This window comes from Pogona vitticeps, chromosome 2 (assembly GCF_051106095.1).
Source record: "Pogona vitticeps strain Pit_001003342236 chromosome 2, PviZW2.1, whole genome shotgun sequence".
In the NCBI taxonomy this organism is placed as follows: domain Eukaryota; kingdom Metazoa; phylum Chordata; class Lepidosauria; order Squamata; family Agamidae; genus Pogona; species Pogona vitticeps.
The window spans coordinates 179360633-179385471 of record NC_135784.1 but is presented as its reverse complement, the minus strand read 5'-3'; the positions used below and the strand labels follow the sequence as shown (position 1 = coordinate 179385471).

General features: G+C 48.8%; 1 protein-coding gene across 2 annotated transcripts; it reads left to right on the top strand.

The window, feature by feature from the left end:
* Window positions 1-480: 480 nt before the first annotated feature.
* On the top strand, window positions 481-24341 carry HCFC1 (host cell factor C1). 2 transcript variants are annotated; one of them, XM_020793080.3, is made up of 26 exons: window positions 481-841; window positions 4072-4220; window positions 4881-5041; window positions 5545-5753; window positions 5871-5955; window positions 6041-6147; window positions 6247-6426; window positions 7451-7879; window positions 8708-8868; window positions 8966-9163; window positions 9444-9671; window positions 9979-10083; window positions 10653-10872; window positions 11067-11209; window positions 11299-11437; window positions 12107-12327; window positions 14278-16117; window positions 17556-17722; window positions 18284-18818; window positions 18999-19364; window positions 19748-19866; window positions 19958-20095; window positions 20247-20432; window positions 20593-20890; window positions 23093-23156; window positions 23909-24341. In XM_020793080.3, the coding sequence occupies exons 1-26, from the start codon at window positions 622-624 to the stop codon at window positions 23946-23948; spliced, it is 6708 nt and encodes a 2235-aa protein (XP_020648739.3). In that variant the 5' UTR covers window positions 481-621; the 3' UTR covers window positions 23949-24341. The 2 variants fall into 2 exon arrangements, with proteins under 2 accessions (XP_020648739.3, XP_020648738.3); XM_020793079.3 differs by having other exon boundaries at window positions 8705-8868.
* The last annotated feature ends 498 nt before the right edge of the window (window positions 24342-24839 follow it).

Sequence of the window (24839 nt, the reverse complement as noted above, 5' to 3'; positions counted from 1 at the left end):
CTCGTAGGGGGAATCTGTATAGTTTTCTAAAAGAGGAGAGGCAATTAGGGGTTTGATTTTGTAACAACCCCTCCTTTTCGTGTTGCAGGGGGAGAGTTTTTGCCCCATAAAGGGGTGTTTGTACTGAGAGAAGGGTAACTCAAACTCACTCACGGAGCGGCGGGTTAGCAGCTCCTCAGGAAAGGGACACTTGTGTTCGCCTGACTGCCACTGTCCCACATCCAAAAAAATATTAGGCAGGTATTTGCCTCGCCAAGAATTGCTTTTGGAGATACATGTTTTTCAGTCTCTCCTTGCATCTACTCCGAGTTAGTTTGTCTTGTTGCAGCAAGGTGATCTGACCCAATTCCCATAGTGAGGGGCGTCCTAATAGTCAAAAGAAGAGTTGGCGGGGTGTTGTGTTCCATTTTAGGGGGGAACCAGTTCCTCTGAGAAAAGTGTTGTTGTCCTTGCGCATGTTTTTACCTTGAAAGAGGTAACGTGCATGTAGTGGTTTTTTTTTTTTGTGGGGGGCCGCCCGCGTCTTTTTGTGATACCCTCAGATTAAAAAAAAATTGACAAGGTTGCCCATTGACTGACTGTTAGACAAGAGACTTATTTGAGAGTTGGGAGGTGGTTTCTATGGCTGCCGCCTCTCCTATTGTCCCTAGTGGGGGCTCCCCAACAGGTGGTGGGGCCACCCCAGGGTTGCTGCAGCCTCGCTGGAAGCGGGTAGTTGGGTGGTCGGGCCCTGTGCCTCGGCCCCGGCATGGGCACAGAGCGGTGGCCATCAAAGAGCTGATTGTGGTCTTCGGAGGGGGCAACGAGGGCATCGTGGATGAATTGCATGTCTATAATACAGGTAAGGGGGGAGTTGAATGGCCAGCAATGTATAGGGTGTTTGTACGTTTAGGGAGTTATCCTGATTTCCATCTACATAAGGAAAAAGCTGCCCTGTAATTGGTCCCAGAGAAATTTGTAATTCTGCACGAAATTACGAAGCGGGAATTCATACCTTGTGTATAGGGAAGTAAGAGAAAGAATGTGTGCGTGCGCGCAAAACTGCTACTTTCATCTTTGGCTCTGTGTGCCAGATCTGTGCAATTTTTTTTTAAAAAAACTGTAACTCTCCGAAATCTGCAAGTGGTATACTGGAATGTATGGTGATAGAGTAGAGAGCTAGAAGGGCAAAACAGCCAGAAAGCCCCCTCTTGATTCTTCTCTGTTGAAAATCTTCCAACTCTTTGGGTGTGATAAGGAGCATGTGGTGCTTGTAGCTGCGCTCCTCTGTTGGCTGGAACGCTAGTGACTTTGCATTGGCAACTTTACTCCCCATATTTGTTCCTGTAGGGGCCACTTGTACTCATGATGTTGGTTTGCAATGTGTTCGGAGGGTTATCCCATTTTGGGAAATGTGGCTGCAAGTCTTGTGTTTCTCATCTCCCAGTAGCAGCAATATCAGAGGATTATCTTGCTGGAAAAATGGGTGCCCCGGTCATCAGTCTCATTGGGGTGGGGGGGAGATGTAGGAGTGTCTAGAAGAGAATTTGTGGGCGGCAAAAAAAGCAAGAGCTATGCCTGCTTGATCAAATGAGACAAACTCCAAAGAATTGTACATCATGGTGCTGGCATGCACAGTTTGGATCACAGCGCAAGGTACCCTGAGGACACAAGTGCTTTCCCGCTTTCACGTTAGCCCTGGTGTACTGGTGGCCATGCACTTTTATCTGGCATGGAACACTTTCTTCTCTGTGTCACTGCCCCGTTTTCCCACATGCACTGATGTGATAGGTGTGGGGCGCTGACGAAGGAGCTATTCCTCCCCAAGGGCTTGGCGCCTAAAATTCAACTTTCAAATGCTACAGCTTTTAACTCCTCCTTGCCTGGTTTCCTAGGTCAGATATGTAGAACAGAAAAGTTCTGTGACTATGAAAGGCACTGCGGGTGGGGAGCAAGTGCTGGAACATTCCACCCTCTAGCTAATTGAGAAATATTGAAGACCTTTATCTCTCATACCGAGGGCTTGGAACTGTTCATTTCTCATAATGTCAGTTTTGGTTTGAAGTTGGCTGGAGTACTTCAGAGTAGTGGGTTTAAATTTTTTCTTGGTGCCAATGAGAAAAGCTGCTTTCTGCCTCTCTCTAAGCAAGTCCCACCCATATTCCACTGTGCTTGTTCTTTATTGGGAGTCTGGACTCAGGGTGGAGACTGTTGATTTCTACAAGCTGTATTTCAATGTTGTGTTTGTGATGTGGGTTCAGTTTCCTGCTAGATAGAATTGGGGGTGGGAGGGGTATCAGCTGGACCTGGTTAATTCTAAGGTTGTAGTTGATCCTGTGGAACATTATGAATATATTCCTTGAAGATCTGCAACCTATCAGCTGCTCAGAGTTTCTGTGGAGGTTCAGTTTCCTAATCCCTTTATCAGGCTTTAAACCCATGTAAGGTACCAAGGTTAGGTTCCAGGCACTTAGCCTGCCGATTGCTGGAGTGGCAAAAGCAGCATTGCTAGTGCAAAGCTGCAGAATGATACCGAGTTCTCTACAAGTAACTAGATTAAGAGTTCTGGGAATTAAACTGGATCTTAAACTTTATCAGAATGCATCCTGAAAATAGTCTTCATGGGTAATTTGGATGGTATTAAAGGAGTTTCATTTCTGGTCTACAGGATCCTACATAGTCTGAAAGGGACTATTAGACCAATGTGCCTTCACCAATGGAATTTTCTACACTGCATTGTGGGTTTTTGTTTGTTTGTACCCCATCCTTGTTCTGTTGGGTGCATGGATTGGAAAGCATTATTCTGGGCCAGCTTGAACATTTTGTGTGCTATACTTTGCTAGTTAATTTGTTTTGTAGCTTTCATATTAAACTGAGAATGGCCCTATACAAAACAATTTGGGGGCAAACAGGAGAGTGAACACATAGTAAGAGTTGAAATCTAAGAGTTTGTACCCTGAAAGATTTCTAAACCCAGAAAGAAGCTCAGAAAACACAACACAGAGGAGGTTTTTCCACAGGAAGAATTTTGAGAGCACTTTAAACTCAATGCCAAAAAGGTGCAGTTTTAACACTTGTTTTATTATTCTCACACTGGACACACAAGGAATTCAGCTGTCCTCCCTGAGAAACACAAAGCTACACACTCCGTCCCTGCTGCTAGTCCATGTGCTCCTGCAAGAGCAATTTCTGCCATCCAGAAACAGGAGAATGTTTAGGTTTCCTACTGGAAACACAGCCTACTTGCCAAGAAGAGGAGTTTCCAAGTAAAGGAAGGTTCCACATTGATATTTCTTGGAGTTTTGCTAAACCTCACAATGTTGTATTTAATCAAAGCTAGTTACACAGTCTTAGGTTAATTCCAAGAGTAAATGTATGGGACCGAAGCTGTGGATTGGAAGTGCATGTGGGAGGAAGCATGTCAGCCTCCCACCCCCTCTTCCCCATTGACAGTCACCTCTGTGATAGTCTTGTAAAGTTTTGCTGGGTAACCAGAGGGAGGGAGGGAGGATGGGTCCCACATTTCTGACTGGCAACTACCTCCAGTTCTGTTCACTATAAACAGCCTTGGCCAGCAACCCCATCCCCTCTTCTTCTACGTTCTGTGTTCATCCGGAGCCATTGCCGGAAGCTCTATCCCAGAGCAAAAAGAAACACTCTTTCAGTCTCTACATTGTTGTGGCCAAGGTAGTCATTTGTAAAGGACCACTTCTTTCCTGGGCTGTCTCAAGACTGATGTCATAGGCTTGCCATATTCTCTGCAGCCTCTGAGTTGCAGGCCTGTCTTTTTCTTGAGATATGGGGTATAAGTAGAGAGAGCAAAGGATGTGTCATACATGATGATAAGCAAGGCTTGGGGGCAGGGGTAACATAAACTAGAAGCTGTGTCTTCATATCAGGTATGACTTGGACCTCCTTTACTTGGTAAAACAGAATGGGGATGGGAGGGCGATCTTATTCTCATATCCTTGGTGTAACTTGACCATGCAGTTTGCTCTTGAATTGTCTTGGTATTGCCTAATCCAGACTTGAGTTGCAGCTGAGTGCTGAATTTGTGGTGCCCCTCTTGACTTCCCTCTGCTTGTCTTCCAGCTACAAACCAGTGGTTCATCCCAGCAGTGCGGGGAGACATTCCACCTGGCTGTGCAGCTTATGGCTTTGTTTGTGATGGGACTCGTTTGCTGGTGTTTGGTGGGATGGTGGAGTATGGCAAGTACAGCAATGACCTCTATGAACTGCAGGTGAGTAGTTATAGGGTGCAAGAATGTCCTTTCCTTGTTTCAATAAAGATAAGTTGTAGTATTCGCGAAGGCTTTCACAGCCGGGATCTAATGGTTGTTGTGGGTTTTTCGGGCTCTTTGGCTGTGTTCTGAAGGTTGTTCTTCCTAACGTTTCACCAGTCTCTGTGGCTGCCATCTCTGAAGATGCCGGCCACAGAGATTGGCGAAACGTTACGAAGAACAACCTTCAGAACACGGCCAAAGAGCCCGAAAAACCCACAAGAACCATAAGTTGCAGTAGTTGACAAAGGAAGGAAGATTGTCCAGATTGGCCTAGTGCCAGCATGTATAATTCAGGTCTTGTCCTTTTTGTTAATTATTGCTTACAGCTACTGCATGAATCTACTTATTTGAGCAAAAGCAGAGGCTTGTAACCTCTGGTAGTTGTTATCTGTGCTCCTTCCCTTTCCTTCTGGTTAGCCATCTGTGTTGATTACTTGTACTGTTACACCTATCATGGGAAACCTCTGGCCTTCCAAATGTATAAGATTTTGACCTTCAAGGATGCCCAGTGTTAAAGAATGGTGGGAGTTGTAGTTTAAAACATTTGTGGTGTGCTTTTTAAAAAATCCAGCATTGGTCACTTACCTTAATACTGTAATCTTATGATTCTTGTTCTAGGCCAGCCGTTGGGAGTGGAAGAGATTGAAGGCTAAGACTCCCAAGAATGGTCCTCCACCCTGCCCACGCCTTGGCCATAGTTTCTCATTGGTGGGCAACAAATGTTACCTGTTTGGGGGGCTGGCCAATGACAGTGAAGACCCCAAAAATAACATTCCCAGGTACACAGACCATGTTTTTTGTTCTAATGGGATTGCAGCAGTCTCTGTAGCTGGTACTTCTTAGAAAGTCACAGATGTATTATTTATTTTATTCTTTATTTCATTTTGATATCGCCCATATGGCTGAGGGCCACTCTGCGCAGTTTACAACAGAAGACACAACGGCATAATTAAAACACCAATTTGGCAGAACAGAAAATAAATAATAACAAAATACAAATAAACAATACGATCAGAATTCATTAAAACACATTTACATTTATGTATTTGTCTTTACTTCACATTGAAAATGAGCTCCTTTTCACCCCAGTGGGTAAGAGAGCATAACCAGAATTGAGAAACAGAAAGAACACAGACATTTTTCACACAGAAAATGCCATTGTGCTTTTTTTTTTTTAAGTAGGGGATTATGAATGGGTGGTCAGTGGTAAGCCGTTGAGAAATGCAGCCTATCTTTCTGTTTCTTACTTTTTGTAACTGCTGCTCTGTTTTCCCTCTTAAAGGTACCTGAATGACCTCTACATCTTGGAGCTGCGTCCAGGCTCGGGAGTGGTGGCTTGGGACATCCCAATCACTTACGGTGTTCTGCCCCCACCGCGGGAGTCCCACACTGCTGTGGTATACACCGAAAAGGACAACAAAAAGTCCAAGCTGGTCATCTACGGCGGCATGAGTGGCTGTCGTCTCGGTGACCTTTGGACACTTGATATCGGTAACAGCACTGGGATTGGGAGTCTGGGGGCACCTTGCGTGCTCTAGAACTTAGGAGGCTGGGAAGCAGGGTCAAGCCAAGGCGGTGATCTCTTTCTTGTGTTTTGTCTTCTTGCAGATTCTCTGACGTGGAACAAGCCCACCTTGAGTGGGGTGGCTCCCCTCCCTCGCAGCCTGCATTCTGCAACAACTATTGGGAACAAGTAAGCCCTGTGCCTGTCAAATTTTAGCTTGATTCTTGCTCCTAAATTTGATCTCATCTTCACTTTTCATCTTCCTGTCTGGCAGGATGTATGTCTTCGGTGGCTGGGTGCCCCTTGTCATGGATGATGTGAAAGTGGCCACGCATGAAAAAGAATGGAAATGCACAAATACTCTGGCTTGCCTCAACCTAGGTAGGAGGGGGTTCTGTTGAGCCTCCTTAAGCCCTTCCCATGTCATGATACCATGGTCCTTTCACGTTCTGTCCTTTCTGTGTCTCTCTTTCCTCACAGACTCCATGGCTTGGGAGCCTATTCTTATGGACACCCTGGAAGATAATATTCCAAGGGCACGAGCCGGACACTGTGCTGTGGCCATCAATACTCGGTTGTACATCTGGAGTGGCCGTGATGGCTACCGCAAGGCCTGGAATAACCAAGTTTGCTGCAAGGATCTCTGGTACCTTGAGACAGGTAAGAGGTGGTAGACCCTTAGGAAGAGGCATGACTAAACTGTTGTGAACTTTTGAGATTAAAGACCAGTTTGGATGTGCAGCAACAGTGTGCGATATATCCCTCCGGGGCTGTAATACTGTAGTTGAGATGACTCCATATTTATGTATGCCTCCACATATAAAAAGAAACTCCCTGCTCCCCATGGAACATTTAATATGTTGGGAATAAGTTTGCTACCTGCTGTAAGATGGCTAGGTTTTCAAAGGCATAACATTTCTATTATGGAGAGAGTCCAAGCACCAAATGCTTTTGAGGGCTCTCCAGTCATCTGAAACGGTCAAGTTTTCATCTGCCCTGTTCTCACCAGGTCATAAACTTTGAGGACTTGGAGGCTGTTGATGTGGAGAACTTAAATCTCAGAAGCTGGTTTTCCATGTGTGGAGCACTCAAGCATCCACCTCTGAAAGTGATAACATTCTGAGAAAAGTTGTGCTCTATGACTTTTCAGAATATAAAGGTGTCACTTTAGTGTTGAAATCTTTACTGATTGTTGAAAGCATTCTGGTTTGCTGTACAGTAGATGCTCGTTCTCTTCTGCTTGGAATTGAACTGTGTTGGTACAGAGCTGGGATCCCCAGTGGCCTTGTGGATACTTGAGGGAGTAATGCAGGCTGGGATCAACCCACTATTTCTGTTGCCACCAAAGTTGCTTCTTCCCTCACTTCTGTCCGCATCCCAAACACACAAATGTGCTATTTTTATAGGATTTGATTAAAATGTGTATCCACTACAAGTAAAATGGGTTCCTTGAATTTGCATGACTTTTGAATCCCCATTCTCCGTCCCGCACAATCAAGATCAAATCAAAGATTACAATATGATGATAGTTCTGAAGAAATTATGCATGGTCAAGGTAACCTATCTTACTGGATTCGTCTTCTACCTGCCTGTGTGCAAATACACCTCTCGGCTCTTCCTGTTGTAATTACATACCACCCTGCTCCCCTCCATCTTCCTAATACTATCTGCTCTTATTCCACAGAGAAACCTCCATCGCCTTCGCGGGTGCAGCTGGTCCGTGCCAACACCAACTCCCTGGAAGTGAGCTGGGGTTCTGTTCCAACTGCTGACTCTTACTTGCTGCAGCTGCAAAAATATGACATCCCAGCTGCGGCCTCGCCAGCTGCCAACCCTGTACCCTCAGTGCCTGTCAACCCTCCGAAGAGCCCTGCTCCGGCTGCAGCTGCGCCTGCCCCAGCTGTGCAGCCACTGGCACAAATGGGCATCACTCTTCTGCCCCAGACCACAGGTGTTGCTGCTGCCGCTGCTGCTGCCGCAGCAGCAGCAGCAGCAGCTTCTCCTGCCCCACCTACTACAACCACCATCCAGGTGTTGCCTACTGTGCCTAGCAGCCCAATGCCAGTGCCTGCTGCCGCCGCTGCCGCCACTGCTGCCACTCCTCGCCCACAAGGTAAGGAAAGCCTAGAGGGGCCGGGGAATACAACCCTTTGACAAACAAAGCCCTGTCTCATCAAATCCTAGCATTTTGCAACTGGTGAAACATCTACTTCATTGCTAAGAGGAATTGTGATCAGGAGAAGAGTTTTCTATGGTGGTTGTGTGTAAGAATCGCTTTGTGAGCTGCTTCTTATTTTTAAGAGGTGCAGATCTTTAACTGAGATTCTTTGATGCAATAACACTCCCACATCTAAAGGGAATGTGTTTCTATTTCTTTGTCACTCTGTTTATAATATATTGCTGATTAGTACAAAGTTGGGGGAGCACACTCTTATTTTCCAGTATTCTGGAGAGTTTTAGTAATGTGCTGCTTAGTCCTAGTACTCGGAATTAAGAGAAAACATATGCTCTAGAGCAGTGGCAGTGAACCTTTTTGAGCCCGACTGCCCAAACGGGGGTGGGGGCCAAAGTGGTGGTGGAAAGGGCAATCGCGGACACAGAGATGCCTTGGGACCCCACTCTGGATCCGTCACCAGTGGATCTGCTCCAGATCCTGGCCCACCACCTGTTGAAGCATCAGCACTGCGGCGGCAGCTGCCTCCACAGGTTTGGCTGTGGGGCGGGGAGTAGTGATCTGGTGACTTGTGGCTCGTGTGACCACAGAAAGGGTTCTGCGTGCCAGCTGTGGCACGCGTGCCATAGGTTCGCCATTGCTGCTCTACAGTATCTGTTTTGCTAGGGTTGGCAGCTTTATGCTGTGAGAACCATGCAGTCCGAGTGATGAAGAGTCTCTGTGCTGAATCCAGCTGACTCTGCTCTGCATTTGCCTCTTCCTCAGTAGCTGTCCCTGCTGTGCTGAAGGTCACAGGCCCCCAGGCTACCACAGGGGCTCCGCTGGTAACCGTACGTTCAGCAGGTCAGGCTGGAAAGGGCCCAGTGACAGTAACTTCACTGCCAGCCGGAGTGCGCATGGTGGTACCCACGCAGAATACTCAAGGGACGGTGAGTATCACCTAGACAAATAGGAATCTGTCCTGGAAGGACCCAGGTGCTCATGTCCTCCACCCTCCAACTAACTTTGGACTCTTCTAATTTTCAGGTGATTGGCAGCAGCCCCCAGATGAGTGGCATGGCTGCTCTGGCAGCTGCTGCCGCCGCCACACAGAAAATCCCCCCGTCCTCAGCCCCTACGGTGCTGAGTATGCCTGCTGGCACCGCCATAGTTAAAACTGTTGCTGTTTCTCCGGGCACCACCACGCTACCCACCACAGTGAAGGTGGCATCTTCTCCAGTCATGGTGAGCATCTGTTGGGAATAGTCAGTTTGTCCCCCCCATAACATATGCAACTAATTATGTAGATAGAAAGTAATATGAAGACAGCATACCCTATGAATGGAAACCAAGATTTCCCCCTCCTGCTTTTAACCCATGTTTTTAAAAACCAAATCACAGGGGCCGAACAACTGTAAGGACCTTTTTACCAAGGGCAGCGTAGAAATGTTGCCAAAAAGATGGATTGCTAGGGTGCTGTGAGGGCCTCCTCACTTTTCTCATGTTGATACTATCTGACAATCAGGTGAGCAACCCAGCAACCCGAATGCTGAAAACTGCCGCTGCTCAGGTTGGCACCTCTGTCTCTTCGTCCACCACCAACACGCCTACCCGGCCCATCATCACAGTGCGCAAGTCGAGTACTGTCACCGTAGCACAGCAGGCCCAGGTGATGACCACTGTGGTGGGCGGGGTGACCAAGACCATCACATTGATGAAAAGCCCCATCTCAGTGCCAGGAGGCAGTGCATTGGTAAGCATCACTGAGGGAGGTGGAAGGGGAAACATGCCTTTGGTCTCGCTGGGTGTCCTTTCCTGGAGAAGTGCAGGCACTTGCAGGGCTCTGCTTTGCACAAGACCTCGCCTGGCAGCAGTTCTTTGCTTTTCCAGCAGTGAGCTGTTGCTTCCCTGACCTCAGCATTATTGAGTGAAAGATTCTTGGGTGCTTTCTGATCCAGCATCTTCTGAATAAGGATGGCAGCAAAGAAGAGAGAGGGCACTCTGGTCCCATGATGTTTTCAGGTGCCATGGGCCAACTTTTTTCTCTTTTTCTTTAACAGATTTCCAATTTGGGGAAAATGATGTCTGTTGTTCAGACGAAACCTGTCCAGACATCAGCTGTTACAGGCCAAGCATCTAGTGGGCCCGTGACCCAGATAATCCAAGTAAGAACTCATGAGAAGGGATAGCAGCAGTATTTAAACCCAATCCCAGTCCAAGAACGCTGCATTGCAGCCGATGTTTGTCCATCAGCCTTTCTGATCTGCAAGCTGAGGCTGGGCCTTCGTGGTGTTCAGTTTGTTCCATGTCATGTAGTTATGGGGCTGAAAGAAATCTGGAGTTTTTCTAACCCCTGTTCCTTGCACACTTCACAGACAGTGGCCAAAGAGCAGCCATCGCACTTCACACCTTATAGTAGCCTGTGCCTTTGTTACTGCTAGAACTAAGAGCTCAATCTGGGTTTCTGCGCTTTCAGATGGCCCATAATTTTGTACAGCATTTATGATTTAATTGTTTGTTTTTGGCAGAAGTAACGTTGATGGTGTGACAGTACTAAAATACTTTGGATACTTGAACACAACATGGCAATACAGTATTTAAAAGACTAGTGCAACACATAGTTAAAATGGAAATAAATGAAAACTAAAACATGTGTGCTTTCTATGCATTATATGATAGGATGTTGAGATCTCCTGAACATTGTTGATTCTTGGTATTCTCTCTGTTCCCTTAGACCAAAGGGACCCTGACCGCTGGTACAATCCTGAAGCTGGTGACCTCAGCAGATGGCAAGCCTACCACAATCATCACCAGCTCCCAGGCAGGTGGTACAGGTACCAAACCTACTATCCTGGGCATCAGCAGTGTCTCTCCCAACACAACCAAGCCTGGCACCACAACCATCATCAAGACCATCCCCGTGTCGGCTATTATTACTCAGTCAGGCGCCACAGGTAGGGAGTAAAATATACCTGAAACTGCTGCTCTATAGCACTGTGACTGCAGTGCAGTTGCAGATGGAATATGAGTAACAGAAATGGAAGCTCCTGGGCTTGTGGTGGTCAGAGGGTGGCTTGCAGGAACCCTTCAAGGAGTACCGAGGTTGGGTGGTTCAAGACCCCCAAGCAGCTGTTCTTCTGTTTTCCAGGTGTCACCAGTAGCCCTGGGATTAAGTCTCCTATCACCATCATCACCACAAAAATGATGACCTCTGGCACTGGCACACCTGCCAAGATCATCACAGCTGTTCCTAAGCTGACCACAAGTCATGGACAGCAAGGTGTGACACAGGTGAGCCTTTAGAGCAGGCTGAGAGGAACTGGGCTCAGTGCTCTGAATCTTCAACTTGGGATCTTAACTTGACAAATTTGCATTTGTAGGTGGTGCTTAAGGGAGCACCTGGACAACCTGGCACTATCCTACGAACTGTCCCTATGGGTGGAGTGCGGCTCGTTACCCCTGTCACGGTGTCTGCTGTCAAGCCCACAGTCACCACTTTGGTGGTCAAAGGGACTACAGGTAAGTTGATTGACTCTGGGGGAGACATAGCAGACTGGCCACTTAATATGAGTGGATCTCCTTCCCATTGCAAATCAATAGCTGTTACAGAAGTTGGTGGTCCATTGGAGGGTGAATGCTGTTTCCTCTCCACTGGACTACACCTCAGCTTATGGGGTGCCATGGTTCTTTGAAGGTAGTTGCCACCACTTATGCAGATTATCAGTCCCTTCTGGCACAGAACTCAGGATCCACAGATCCCATATTTATGTAAAGCCATAGGTACAGAATGACTGTCTAGGCCAGTGACAGCAAACCTTTTTGGGCCCAAGTGCCCAAACTGGGGAAGGGGGGGGGAACCCAGTGGGTGGCAATACTGGACGTGGCGGTAGAAGGGGGAATCCTGGGCATGGAGTTGCCTCGAGACCCCACTCCAGATCCACCACCAGTGCCAGCTGCTCTGGATCCTGGCCCGTCACATGTCAAAGTGCCAACACTGTGGCTGCAGCCGCCTTCTCAGATTTGGCTGCCGGGGGGGGGGGGGGGAGCGATTTGGTGACATGGCTTGCGTGCCCGCAGAAAGGGCTCTGTGTGCCATAGGTTTGCCATCTCTGGTCTAGGCTGCAGGTTGCCACGCTGCAGGATACCAGTTGGAAAGTTATTGCTCTTAGCCTTCCTTTCCTGTTCTAGGTGTCACAACATTGGGCACTGTAACAGGCACAGTTTCAACAAGCCTAGCTGGGACCGGAGGACATAATACCAATGCTTCCTTGGCTACACCTATTACCACCTTGGGCACCATTGCCACACTTTCTAGCCAGGTCATCAACCCAGCTGCCATCACAGTCTCTGCTGCACAGACCACCTTGACAGCAGCAGGAGGGCTAAGCACCCCCACCATCACCATGCAGGTATGGAGTAGGCTGGGGATGGAAATTCCTGTAAGTAGAGTCATGGTGTCATTGAATAGAACCAGCTGATGGTCTGTAACATGAAGTGAACTTGCAAAGTTTATAATCACAAGACATGGTAGTTCCTGGTGCCAGTGGATTTTTCAAGAAATGCACAAATTAGCAGAAGATGGGTCTCTGGATATCTGTTAGCCGTGGTACTTAACTAGACTCTCCATGGTCAGAAGAAATACAGTGGTAGATATCAGGGTGCTAGCGAACAGAGAGGGTGAGACTGTTACTTTCATATATCATGTGGTGGTTTTCTAAAGACATCTGTCAATCTGACCAGATTGAAAACCAAATACATATTAAAGATTGATCATAGTATGTTTTGGACTGTATTTTCCAGGATTCCTGTGCTTGTTGTTCAAAAAAGTAGTTCCATATTCTGCTTTAAATGGGCCCATAGCATGTATGTTTTAACAGGCTCTGCCTTTGTAGATGATTGGCCTTAGGAACTACAGAACTGGTATCTGGCATAAGGGCACTTACTCCAACAAAATTTTATCATAAGGAGAAGGAGGAACTCAGAGATTACTTATAGGATCTAGACCAGTTGTTCCCAATCATGTGTGCCGCCTACAGTGGTCGCAAGACCAGATGAGCGGGGTATAAATAAAATAAATAAATAAAAATAAAATAAAATAATCCGGGTATTCTTAGACTGCAAATCCCAGAAGCTTTCACCACAAGCTATGCTGGCTTGGTTTCTAGGAGTTACAGTTAGAGATGGGGGTATTCGTATACGAATATCCCTGCACAGTTGGAAATAATGAGAGTGTGACTGTCCACTGGTGATTTTGCTGCTGCGGCCGGCGCTGCAGCAGTTTTCTATCGCGCTGTTCTCCACAATGGATTAGCCACTCTCCTACCTAGCAGAGAGGCTTGTCATCCCACCTGCCAGGACTGGGTAATCAATTGTGGACAATGGCGTGATAGGAAGGCACCGCAGAGCCGGTGGCAGCAGAGAAATTGTGAGTGGACAGTCCAGCCCCATGGTGCCAGACCCTTGTTATTTCCACCTAGGCGGGGACATTCATATCCATATATGAATACCCCCATCTCTAGTTACAGTCCAAAAACACCTGGGCTACCCAAGAACTGTTCCTCTCTGAAGTTGGTTATTGATTGTGATCCTTGTTTTTGGGGACTGGCCCCATTATCCCATTGATTTGGTTGGTCTTTCAGTGATGACAGAAGAGGTAATAGTTCCTGTTGAAACCTTAAAGGGTGCTGGGCATTGCAGCTGTGGAGGGAGGAAAAAGAAGGAAAATTCTTTGTAGTGAGAGCAGAGGCACCAGTGATATAATTCACCACCATGTACTGATTTAATACACAGACACCTTGTGTAGTGCAAATATAGGCAAAATACTTGCACTGCATGGGCCATTCTTCACTTTGAATGAGAGTAGTTAATTGTTCAGGGGAGAGAAGGTGCTAGAATGGCGCTAGGTCTCCTTTCTCTGCCCAGTTCTTCTTTTTCCCTGTGGGCTTTATCAGTTCCTTTAAAGTGGTATATCTACCAGATTTTGTCTTCCAAGATCTAAATTACCAACAGATCTTAATTTTTTATGCCACGTCCTGTGTACTTGTCCATGTGTGTCTAAATCTTCATCTTAAGCTCTGTTGCTGACTTGAGTGACTTTATTCCCCTCCTATACGTAGAGAACTGGCTAATGGAGGAGGAAATCCCAAACATTTCCCTGTGGTATATTAGTGTTTTCTGTGCAAAGAATGTATATTTCTGTGCGAGGTTCATTCAGGCATATCATTTGCAGCGTCAGATTCTGCAAGGTCTTCCACTTTGCTTGGTGAGACTTGGGGAACATCTCTGCATCACTTTGGTGAAGGCGTGTTCCTTACTCAAGTGCTAACCTCCATGTCTCTCTGTCTCCTTTTGTTTTCTAGCCTGTCTCTCAGCCCACTCAGGTCACATTGATTACAACCCCTAGTGGCGTCGAGGCCCAGCCAGTGCATGATTTACCTGTCTCCATTTTGGCCTCTCCCACCACCGAGCAGCCCACGGCCACCGTCACCATTGCAGAATCGGGGCAGGGTGACCCGCAGCCGGGCACCGTCACGTTGGTGTGCTCCAATCCACCCTGTGAGACTCATGACACTGGCACAACCAATACGGCTACAACTACTGTTGTGGGCACTTTGGGGGGACAAGCCCAGTTGCAGTTTGTGTGTGATGGGCAGGAGGGTGGAGGGCTCCAGCCCAATGGCAGAGTGGTGCGGGTATGCTCCAATCCTCCTTGTGAAACCCACGAGACGGGCACCACCAACACAGCCACCACAGTGCTGAGTGCTGGGCAGAAGGTGTGCTCCAACCCACCCTGTGAAACTCACGAGACGGGCACCACTAATACAGCTACCACCTCCAAAGCAGAGAAGGCCCCTGCGGACCCACCGTGCCAAACGTTCCAGACAAGTGCCACCAGCACCACCATGACAGTGAAGCCCATTGTGGGCACCGGCCAACTAGTGTGTTCCAATCCACCTTGTGAAACCCATGAGACAGGCACCACGAATACAGCCACCACCGCCACCTCCAACATGGGCCGGGGGCAACCTGACGGTGGGCAGACAGAACCAGCTGACCCTCCGTGCCAAACAAAGCAAACGAATACCACCAGCACCACCATGTCGGCCAAAGCCGATGTTCCCACAGAGCAGCCCTGTCCAGTCCGAAGGGTGAACTTTATGTCAGCTACCAGTGCGCCTAGTGTTGCCTCTGGCTCGCTTACTGTACAGGACAGTGAAAGACGACCAGCCCCGAAAAGTCTCCAGAGTGAATCCCATCACACCCACACCACCAACACTGCCACAACAGCTCGGTCTCTCATGGGCCGAGGGCAGCCAGATGGCGACTGGGTAGGATCTGCCAATCCTCCGTGCCAAACGCAGCAGACTAACTCAACCAGCACCACCATGTCTGCCAAAGCTGATGTGCCTACAAAGCAGCCATGCACAGTGCAGATGGTATCTCTGGATTCAGCCACAAGGCCAGCCGAGACAGACACGCCTTGCAAGACCTCTCAGACAGATGCCAAGGATAAAGGCCTCCAGGTGTGCTCCAATCCACCTTGCGAGAATCGTGAAACAGGCACCACCAATGCCCCTACAGTTGCAGCCTCAAACATGGGTACCACCGAGCAGGTTTGCTCCAATCCTCCTTGTGAGACCCACGAAACGGGCACCACAAATACCCCTACAGTTGCAGCCTCGAACATGGGTACCACCGAGCAGGTTTGCTCCAATCCACCTTGCGAGACCCACGAAACGGGCACCACCAACACAGCTACCACAGCCACTTCTAGCATGGGCTCAGGACAGCAAGTGTGCTCCAACCCACCATGTGAGACCCACGAGACAGGCACCACCAACACAGCTACCACAACCACGTCAAACATGGGTGCTGCGCAGGGTGAAGGTGCTGGGCAGAATGAGAGTGCCCAGCAGATTCCCACAACTCCCCCCTGCGAAACGCAACAGACAAGTTCCACCAGCACAACCATGACACCTAGCATTGGAGGTAATGGCACCCAGGTTTCCAGCTCAGCCCTGGCACAGAGTGGGGGTTCTGAATCGGGAACAGCCCCCGAGGGAGATGCTGTGGGCACTAGTGGATCCCCACCTCAGAGCCCAACGCCCAGAGTGTGCTCAAACCCTCCTTGTGAGACCCATGAGACAGGAACAACGCACACAGCCACCACGGTCACCTCTTCCATGGGATCCAACCAAGGTAAGATCAAAGACTGAAGGGAGCTCATTACAGGCAGCTGCTCCCTTCTTATACACTTGGCTGGTGCAAGCCAACAGCGCTTGGATGATGTTTTGGCAGATCTTGGGGGTATCTCAGGGGAAAGCTAATCGTGGAAGGAAGGTCTTTATCCCTCGTCCCCTGCAATATATTGGGGTGTGTGTGTGTTGGGCATGCTTTAAAGCAGTGCTTCCCAACCTGGGGTCCCCAGATGTTCATGGACTGTAACTCCCAGAAATCCTGTCAGCTAGTGGTGAAGGCGATCCAAGGTTGAGAGCCATTGTTTTAAAGCCTATGATTTATACAGGATGAAGCCTCATACTTTTTTAAAAGCCTACATACATTTTGGGTACCCTGGAGCATTCCTCCACATTCTCCTAGGTTTCATTGTAGACATCCTGGGATGAAAGTAGAAACTCTAGAGTTCATAATAATATCTTGCCTTCACAGTAGCCAGGATCTTTTCTCTTTATGACCTTTTTCACTGCCTATAGCTCTGCAGTTCTAAAATGATGATGGTTATTATTGTATCATATCCACAGATGTTCAGTGCAGTTTTTCTTCTCAAGCCACCTTATCATTGTTCTTTGGAAGTACTTTTTCTTAGGCAGTGAGTGAAATAAAAATTCTTGGACAGCTATAAGCAGGACATTACTGAAACCATTCTTAGGCAAGCTTTCCCTCACTCACCGACTGGCTGCCTGAGTGGAGTTTTTTAATGGATTGTTATGCCTTATTGCTTTGAATGTGTTTTTGGCATTACTTTTGTTCACCATTTATCAGACTGGTATTTGTTTGGGTTTTTTTTTTATTCATTCATTCATTCGATTTATATCCCACCCATCTGGTATATTCTACCACTCTTTGTTTTTAGCTTTAATTACTGTCTTTTAATGATGTAAGCCAACTTTGTATTCTCATTGCTTTTAGCTTTAAATACTATTTTTAATAGTGTGAGCTATCTTGGGTCCTTTTAAGAGGAAAGGCAAAGGGAAAACATTGAAAATAAATAAATAAAAATAAATAGAAATTCAATGGAAGTCAGTTGAGTGATACTAAACCTGGAGGGGTGGGGCTTGCATGTCACTGTCGATCTTCATCTTCCTAGTGCAATTGCAAGAAAGTGTTGGGGGTATTATCCTGTCACACAGGAGAACACTGAGGGCCAGCAAGTGTGCTCTGATAGATGCCATAGAATTCCCTGCAACACTGAGTGGCTCTTTAGCAAAAGTCTTTGTGAAACGGGAGGGTTGGGACAAGTGCTGCTCTTGACACTCAGTGGGTTCGATCCAAGTCTTTTAAAAGACAGGCATTTCTTCATGGAGGAGCCTAATGGTGCTATGGGTCTTCTCTGAAGAATGGGAAAAGGCAAGCAGAATGGTCATCCAGAATTCTTGCTTAATCTGTTTCCTCTTTGCAGACCAGCCACCAGCTACCAATGGCCAACAAGGGGAGCCAGAGACAACAGTGAGTGAGAGCACAACTGCCAGCAGCCCCAGTGCTGTTACAACCACAGTTCCTTCCACGCAGGCCAGAGCTGTCACTACTGTTACACAGTCTACACCCCCGCCAGGGCCCTCTGTACCGGTGAGAATTGCAAAACCTAGAAATGATCCATTCTTAACATCTGTTCCATAAGATGGGCCAGCAGTTGAAGCTTTGAGGCCCTTTCCTGACCTTACACCTGACTTGGAAGGGGTCTTCAACCTGGCAAGGAAGATAGCTCTGAGCCAGCTAGACTTCTCAGAGGAATGGCCATCTCTTTAAAAACAACCCTTTGTCAGGGTTGTTTGTCATTGGGGAGTGCGTTTTGTCTTTGGGGAGTCACTGTAGCGATCATTTTCCTGTTCTGGCTCTTTTAAAAAATCTCCTTTCCATTGTTTGTTTGTTCTCCTGCTTGGATGCTGCTGTAGAAATGGAATTGGGAGACTATTTAAATTTGGGGGGGCTGCAAGCATTGGCCATTGGAAGCACAGCAGCTGAGCACAGTCTTTCTCTGGAGCCTGTTTTATATCTTCTGTTTCAGGCTACCCTTCTGACTCTTGTGTTTTTTTTCTACATAAACTGCTGACACTTTCTTCCATTGCCACCTTTTTGCTGTTTTCACCATCTGGGCTCCTAACACGGCCTTCCTCCTTTTTGTTGCAGAATATCTCTTCCTTGGCTGATGCTCCTGCAGAGGAACCCACTCCTTCTGCCGAGACTCCAGCTGGCACCAGCACAGATGCTCTCCCAGGACCCGCTGAGCCACTGCGTCCTTCTGTGGAGATGCAGGCAGCAGCACCTGAACTTCAAGAGCAAGCTCCAGCTGCACCAGCTGCCACTCCGCCAGCAGAGGCCCCGCCTGCTGAAGCCGTCTCTCAGCCAGAGCTCACGGCTCCTGTAGAGGAAACGCCACCACCCCCGGCACCTCCCGCCCAGGAGTCTGTGGCTATGGTGGTATTGCCCCAGACCACCTCCGCTGCTCCTCCTCCACCCTCCGAAGTGGAGCAGCTGGCATTGCCCCAAGAGCTGATGGCGGAGAGCCAGGCGGGCACCACCACCCTCATGGTGACTGGGTTGACGCCGGAAGAGTTAGCTGTCACCGCTGCTGCCGAAGCTGCTGCCCAGGCTGCTGCCACTGAAGAGGCCCAAGCCCTGGCCATACAGGCCGTCTTGCAGGCTGCCCAGCAGGCAGTAATGGGTGAGTGCTTCTATAGTTCCACATTTGGCTTGGGCGACAGTTGGGTGAGGGTATCCTGTCTGTACTCTTCCCAGCCCATTGGCTCATGAAACCTGGCAAGGCCTCCCATCCCCTCTTCCCCCTGCCCTTTCTCCTGTGGATTTGTTCTGTCACTACGCCAACTTGTGGCAACTTTTACAGGTCCTGGAGAGGCCATGGATACATCTGAGACAGCGGCAGCACAGGCAGACTTGGGGCATTTGGCCTCGGAGGGCCCGGAAGGCCAGGCCACTGCCATCCCCATTGTGCTCACGCAGCAAGAACTGGCGGCTCTTGTACAGCAGCAGCACCAGCTTCAGGAGGCTCAGGCGGCGGCAGCTGCAGCAGCGGCGGCAGCGGCAGCTCAGCAGCATCAGCCTCCACACCCACTGCCTTCCCATTTGCCCACAGAAGCCTTGGCCCCGGCTGACAGTCTCAACGATCCTGCCAGTGAGAGCAATGGCCTCAACGAGCTGGCTAGTGCAGTCACTAGCACAGTTGGGCTGCTACCCCCTACACCTACGGAGAGTAAGTGATGCCACTGAAGAAAGCTTCTGTCAAGCTCTCTGGTCGTTCTCTGCCCTTGGCGTGCGTTGCTTGAGATTTCCTAAAGAAGAGCATATAGTGTCACATCCCATCAGTCACTGGAGGAGGATATTCCAAGTGTGTGGCTTGTCCCTTTGGGTGGGTGAGGATTGTTGCTTCCCATGGGGGTGCAGTTTCATGTCTCGAGTTCTGTAAGGCACCACATTCACCTTTTGGATTTTGAGTGATCTTGGTCTTGAGGGAGGATTCAGTGGGAATACCTGGGTTGGCTTCCAAACCTGAGGTGCAGAAAGACATCATTGGTGACAGATGACCAGGATCAAGGTCTTCATTAAAGTGTTGTTTTTTTCTTTTTGTCCTTCAAGGTCTCGCTCCATCCAATACTTTTGTGGCTCCGCAGCCCGTAGTGGTGTCGAGCCCAGCAAAACTTCAAGCGGCAGCTGCTCTGACAGAGGTTGCTAATGGGATTGAACCAGCCCCAGTGGTAAGCTCAGGAAGACGGAGGAGAGGGGCAGGGAGAAGAAAAGGACCACCCTTCCAAAGGCTCACCTCCCCGTGTTCTCTACCCTGTCTAGAAACCAGAACCTCCTGCCCAACCTCCAAAGATGGTTGTGAAGAAAGAAAATCAGTGGTTTGATGTGGGTGTTGTCAAGACAACCAACATGATGGTGACACATTACTTCCTGCCTCCTGATGATGCACCTGTCACAGATGTGAGTGGCCTTGTTACAACTTCTATCTTCTTTCGAAGGCACATGAGTCTTAAAGATCAAGGTCCCTGCCATCATACTTGCTGCTCACCTGTTCCTTCAACCCCTGAGGGAGTCTCCCTGTCCCCTTCTCACCGTGATCTGTTCCCTGCAGGATGACTCAGGCACCATACCTGATTACTCTCAACTCAAGAAGCAGGAGCTACAGCCTGGGACAGCATACAAGTTCCGAGTAGCAGGAATCAATGCCTGCGGCCGGGGCCCTTTCAGTGAAATCTCAGCTTTCAAGACCTGTCTGCCTGGTTTTCCTGGAGCACCCTGTGCCATTAAAATCAGTAAGGTCAGTGCTTCTTCACTGCCTCAGTGCTTTGCTACCTTCCTTTCCTATTCTGGTCTAGCTGGAGTGATTTTAGTTGTCTGCTGGATAATATTCCTGCCCCAGTCTTCTCTCTTGGGAGAGAACCATCCTCATGCTCTTTGGGTGTTTGTGTTTGCCTTAGAGTCCTGATGGAGCGCACCTGACTTGGGAGCCCCCTTCTGTCACCTCTGGGAAGATCACCGAGTACTCTGTGTACTTGGCCATCCAGAGTGCCCAGGCAGGTGAACCGAAGAGCGCAGCTCCTGCTCAACTGGCCTTCATGCGGGTTTACTGCGGGCCCAGCCCCTCGTGCCTGGTGCAGTCTGCTAGTCTCTCCAACGCCCACATAGACTACACCACCAAGCCTGCCATCATTTTCCGCATTGCTGCCCGCAATGAGAAGGGCTACGGTCCTGCCACGCAGGTTCGGTGGCTGCAAGGTGAGTAGCCCACAGTAATGGGAATTTGGGGAACTGGGATAGATGGAGCTGAAATTGGGTAGATGGCAGAGCAGATCCTTGAACTGCATCCTCATATGCAAGATGAAGAATAATTATTGGGACTCCTTGCTCTCTTTCAGTCTTGTAGATATTTATGTTGTGACATGAAAATGTTGGGAATGTTACACAAAGGAGATCTGCCTGTACAGATTGTCTCCAAGATGATTTTGTTGGTGGAAGATGAGTACAAAAAGTACAGAGCAAACGGGTCTGCTTCTGTCTGCAGAAAGGTCTTAAAACTCTGCAGCAGGCAGTAGTCTGGGATTGGCTTCTGGGAACCTTAATTTCGTCAAGAACTTGTAGTCTGATGATGTCTGCGGGAAATTGATAAGATTTCCTGTAATATTTAAAAACTAAGAGAAAGAATCCTATTTCTGTTCATAATGAAAAGGCTCTTTCCCTAAGAGTAGGCCTTGGGGTCTTTGGAGAGTGAGGTATTGTTTTGGGATAGCCAGCTGGTGGGTCACGGGCCAAGTTCTGCAAGATTTTATCACAGCCAATAATAATATTTTTAATTACCGTATTTTTTGTTCTATAAGACACACTCCCCCCCAAAAAAAAAAAGTCGGGGGAAAGTGTGTGCGTCTTACGGAGCAAAGCTGGTGATTTCGCCCGCACTGGCCCTGTGGGGGTGGGTGGGAGCCTCCCAAGGGTCCGAGTCTGCCTTCCAGAGCCCTTGGGAGGCTCCACCCACCCCCACGGGGCCAGCGGGGGCAAAATCACCAGCTTCCAGGACCCCTTTCCAAACCTTTTCCAGGCTTGGAAAACCTCAAAAGGGTCCTGGAAGCTGGCAATTTTGCTCCCTCTGGCCCTGGGGGGGGGGAGGCAGGGTGAGCCTCCAAAGGGTCCTGGAACACACCCTAGGACCCTTTGGAGGCTCACCCTGCCCCCCCCACGGGGCCAGACGGGGCGAAATCGTCACCTTCTGGGACTCTTTTGAGGCTTGGGAAGCTTCAGAAGAGTCCCTGAAGGTGGTGATTTCACCCCCTCTGGCCCCCAGGGGGGCTGGGTGAGCCTCCAAAGGGTCCTAGGGTGTGTTCCATAAGACGGACCTCTTCATAAGGCTCACCAAATTTTTAGGAGAACAAAACAGGAAAAATAATCTGGGAATTTCGGCCTGCTGGGCCAGCGGGGGTGAGAGTGGGGGAAGCCTCCAAAGGGTCCAAGAGTGCCTTCCAGGACCTGAAAGGCACTCTCGGACCCTTTGGAGGCTTCCCACCCCCACTGGCCCAGCAGGCCGAAATTCCCAAATTATTTTTCCTGTTTTCTTCTAAAAATTTGGTGCGTCTTATGGAGAGGTGTGTCTTATGGAGCGAAAAATATGGTAACTGGGTAGACATTTTTGACCTAGAGTTCTCCTTGCTCAAAAAATAAAATAGTTGGGAGACCAATTCCAGTCTTGGTATTACATGTCTCATTTGGATTTCTTCACAGACTTACTCAAGCTAGAGCTCCTACTTTATCAGCATAAAAGCCTAGATTTAGAATGGGAGTAAATTCTGGCCCTGATGACAACATTCATGTTGCCATGTGTACCCCTCCCTCAGATCAGGTGGACCATTTACCTTGCGTCTTCTCCAGTGACACTCCAATCTGGGCAGAAGTTCAGACTGCCTCTTCCCGCCTCCCCTGGCAGCTGACCGCTCATTGGCTGCATTGGGAGACTCCTCATCCCGCCTCCTTGTCAGAGTGGTGGGCTTCCAGAGGAGGCGGGGATGGGCAGCCCAAGCTCCTTCCCGGGTTGGAGCATTGCCGGAGAAGAAGGATCCTGGTGCTGCGCGAAGCAGGGTAAGTGGCCCAGCTAATCTAGGGCGTCAGGTGAGTGGATATGAAGCAGCTGTGGTGTCACACCTACGAATTTTACTGTTGGGGACCACATTAATTTGGTCCTATCTCTACCTAGATTCATAATAGTAGACCCTGATTATGGAGCGTGGCCAGTTTTGAACAAGCTGGTTGATGGCATATTAAACTCTGGTTCCTCAGTTATTGTCCAAAGAGTAATAGGGTGCCCTGAAAACACAGGTGGTGGTAGTTATTCCTCAGTCCATTCAGCCTCTTCCGCTTAATATTTTTGCTACCACTGGATATGGACTTTGTGGATGGAAAGGGAGTGAATTATCTATACGCTTTTCTTTGCAGAATCCAATAAAGATGGCTCCATGATAAAACCAGCCAACAAACGGCCGCTTTCCTCTCCTGACCTGTGAGTATCTACTGTGGTTTGTATTTATGTTAAGAGGGGGGAGCAGGGAATAATTGTAGGTTTTCCTTTTATGGATAAAGGACTGGTATGGCACTCTGTCTGTGTGTGTGTGTGTGTGTGTGTGTGTGTGTGTGAGAGAGAGAGAGAGAGAGAGAGAGAGAGAGAGATGCCTACCAAGAGGGATCGCTTCTTCCATTTGTTCCCCAAAGGAATAAAAAGGACTGTTCTGAAACCAGAGATACTTAGATACATTCTCAGGTATGAGTACTTAAAGGTACTCTGAAACTCTGTTCAGATGTTGGTCTCAGGAGGCCTTGAGCTTCAGGGTTAAAAAAAGGGATAAGAGGTGCCACATGCATATTCTTTCTCACGCACTCAACATGTCAGGGGTCTGAAGAGGTTATCTGATGTGCTCTCTGTGCCTAACAGCCCACCCTTCAGTCCCGTGTTTGCAATCATGCATAAATAAATGGCTCCCATGAACCGTCAGCAACCAGCAAATGCTGAGCACTCTGGCAATGTGTTCCAAAACATACTAGGAAGACTACTGCGGCTGCATGCCTCCCATGAACGGCTTGCCTTACATGTTTTCCCTGATGTGATTGTGGGTGGTTCCAATGAGTGACGAAGGAGGGGCTGAAGTCAAGGAGCAGACTTGCTCATTCCTCTAGTCCTTCCGCAGAGAAAGAGGACATGTTGCTTTGTACAGAGGGTGAGATTTGATCCTTGCTGTTCCTCTCTTTCTCTTTCAGGAAAACTGCTCCAAAGAAGCCCAAAGCAGATGGGCAGTGAAGGGTGTCCTGCCCAGCTGTCCTCTCTTCCTGCCTGCTCCACAGCCTCCGCCTGAACCCCCAGCCACTCAGCCGCCCCTGTGTGTGGAGGACGATAGAAGCGCCGAAAGCACATGTCATACACTGTGGGGCTGGACTGTCGGGGTGGGGCGGGAGAAGAGACATGGAGGCTCACGTGAGGGAGCCTGAGCAGGGCCCATCACTGTGCCAGGCCCTGGCCGGGGGACGAAGGATTGGTGTTCTGCCCCCGCCCCCCCAACCACCACCCCGTTGACATGGACACTGATGTTAGGGGTGGGTTTGGAGGGAGAAATTGTTAATGGGGGGAGGGGGGCTGTTGGGTTTTTTTACAAGTTGCAGTTACAGGAATGAAGTTCTTTTGTATTCCCCAGCATCCTGTGTGTCGGAGGTGGGAGGATTCCTCCCCTGCCTCCAGTTCTTCTTGCCTCTGTACAGACCCTCTCCCTCAGTTTAGTTTTTAGTGTCTGCATTGGTAATGGAGAGGAGTCTCTGCTATTCGGGGATTGGTGGGATGTGATGTGGTTGGACCACAGATGCAGCTACTTGGGATGGGGAGGGGTGGGGGTTAAGCTCATTCTACATCAGCTGTTCTAATGCTCAGCTTGGGGTGCTTGTGGCTTCAACCCAGCCCCTTCTTGCCCTGTATGTGTGGCCGGCCCTTCCCCCTGCTACAGCAGCACAAGCTGATTCCCCCTCCCCAGTCTGCTCTTTCCCCTCCAGGCCACAAAGTGGCATGCTCTCTAGGCAGAAGGCTTGCCACATGCCTCTTCATTTCTTTTATATGAAACTTTTATAGGAAAATAAAAATAAAAAATAGGTTGGGGTTGGGAGGGGCAGCCTGCTTTCCTGGGGCAGGGATACGGGCAGGAGC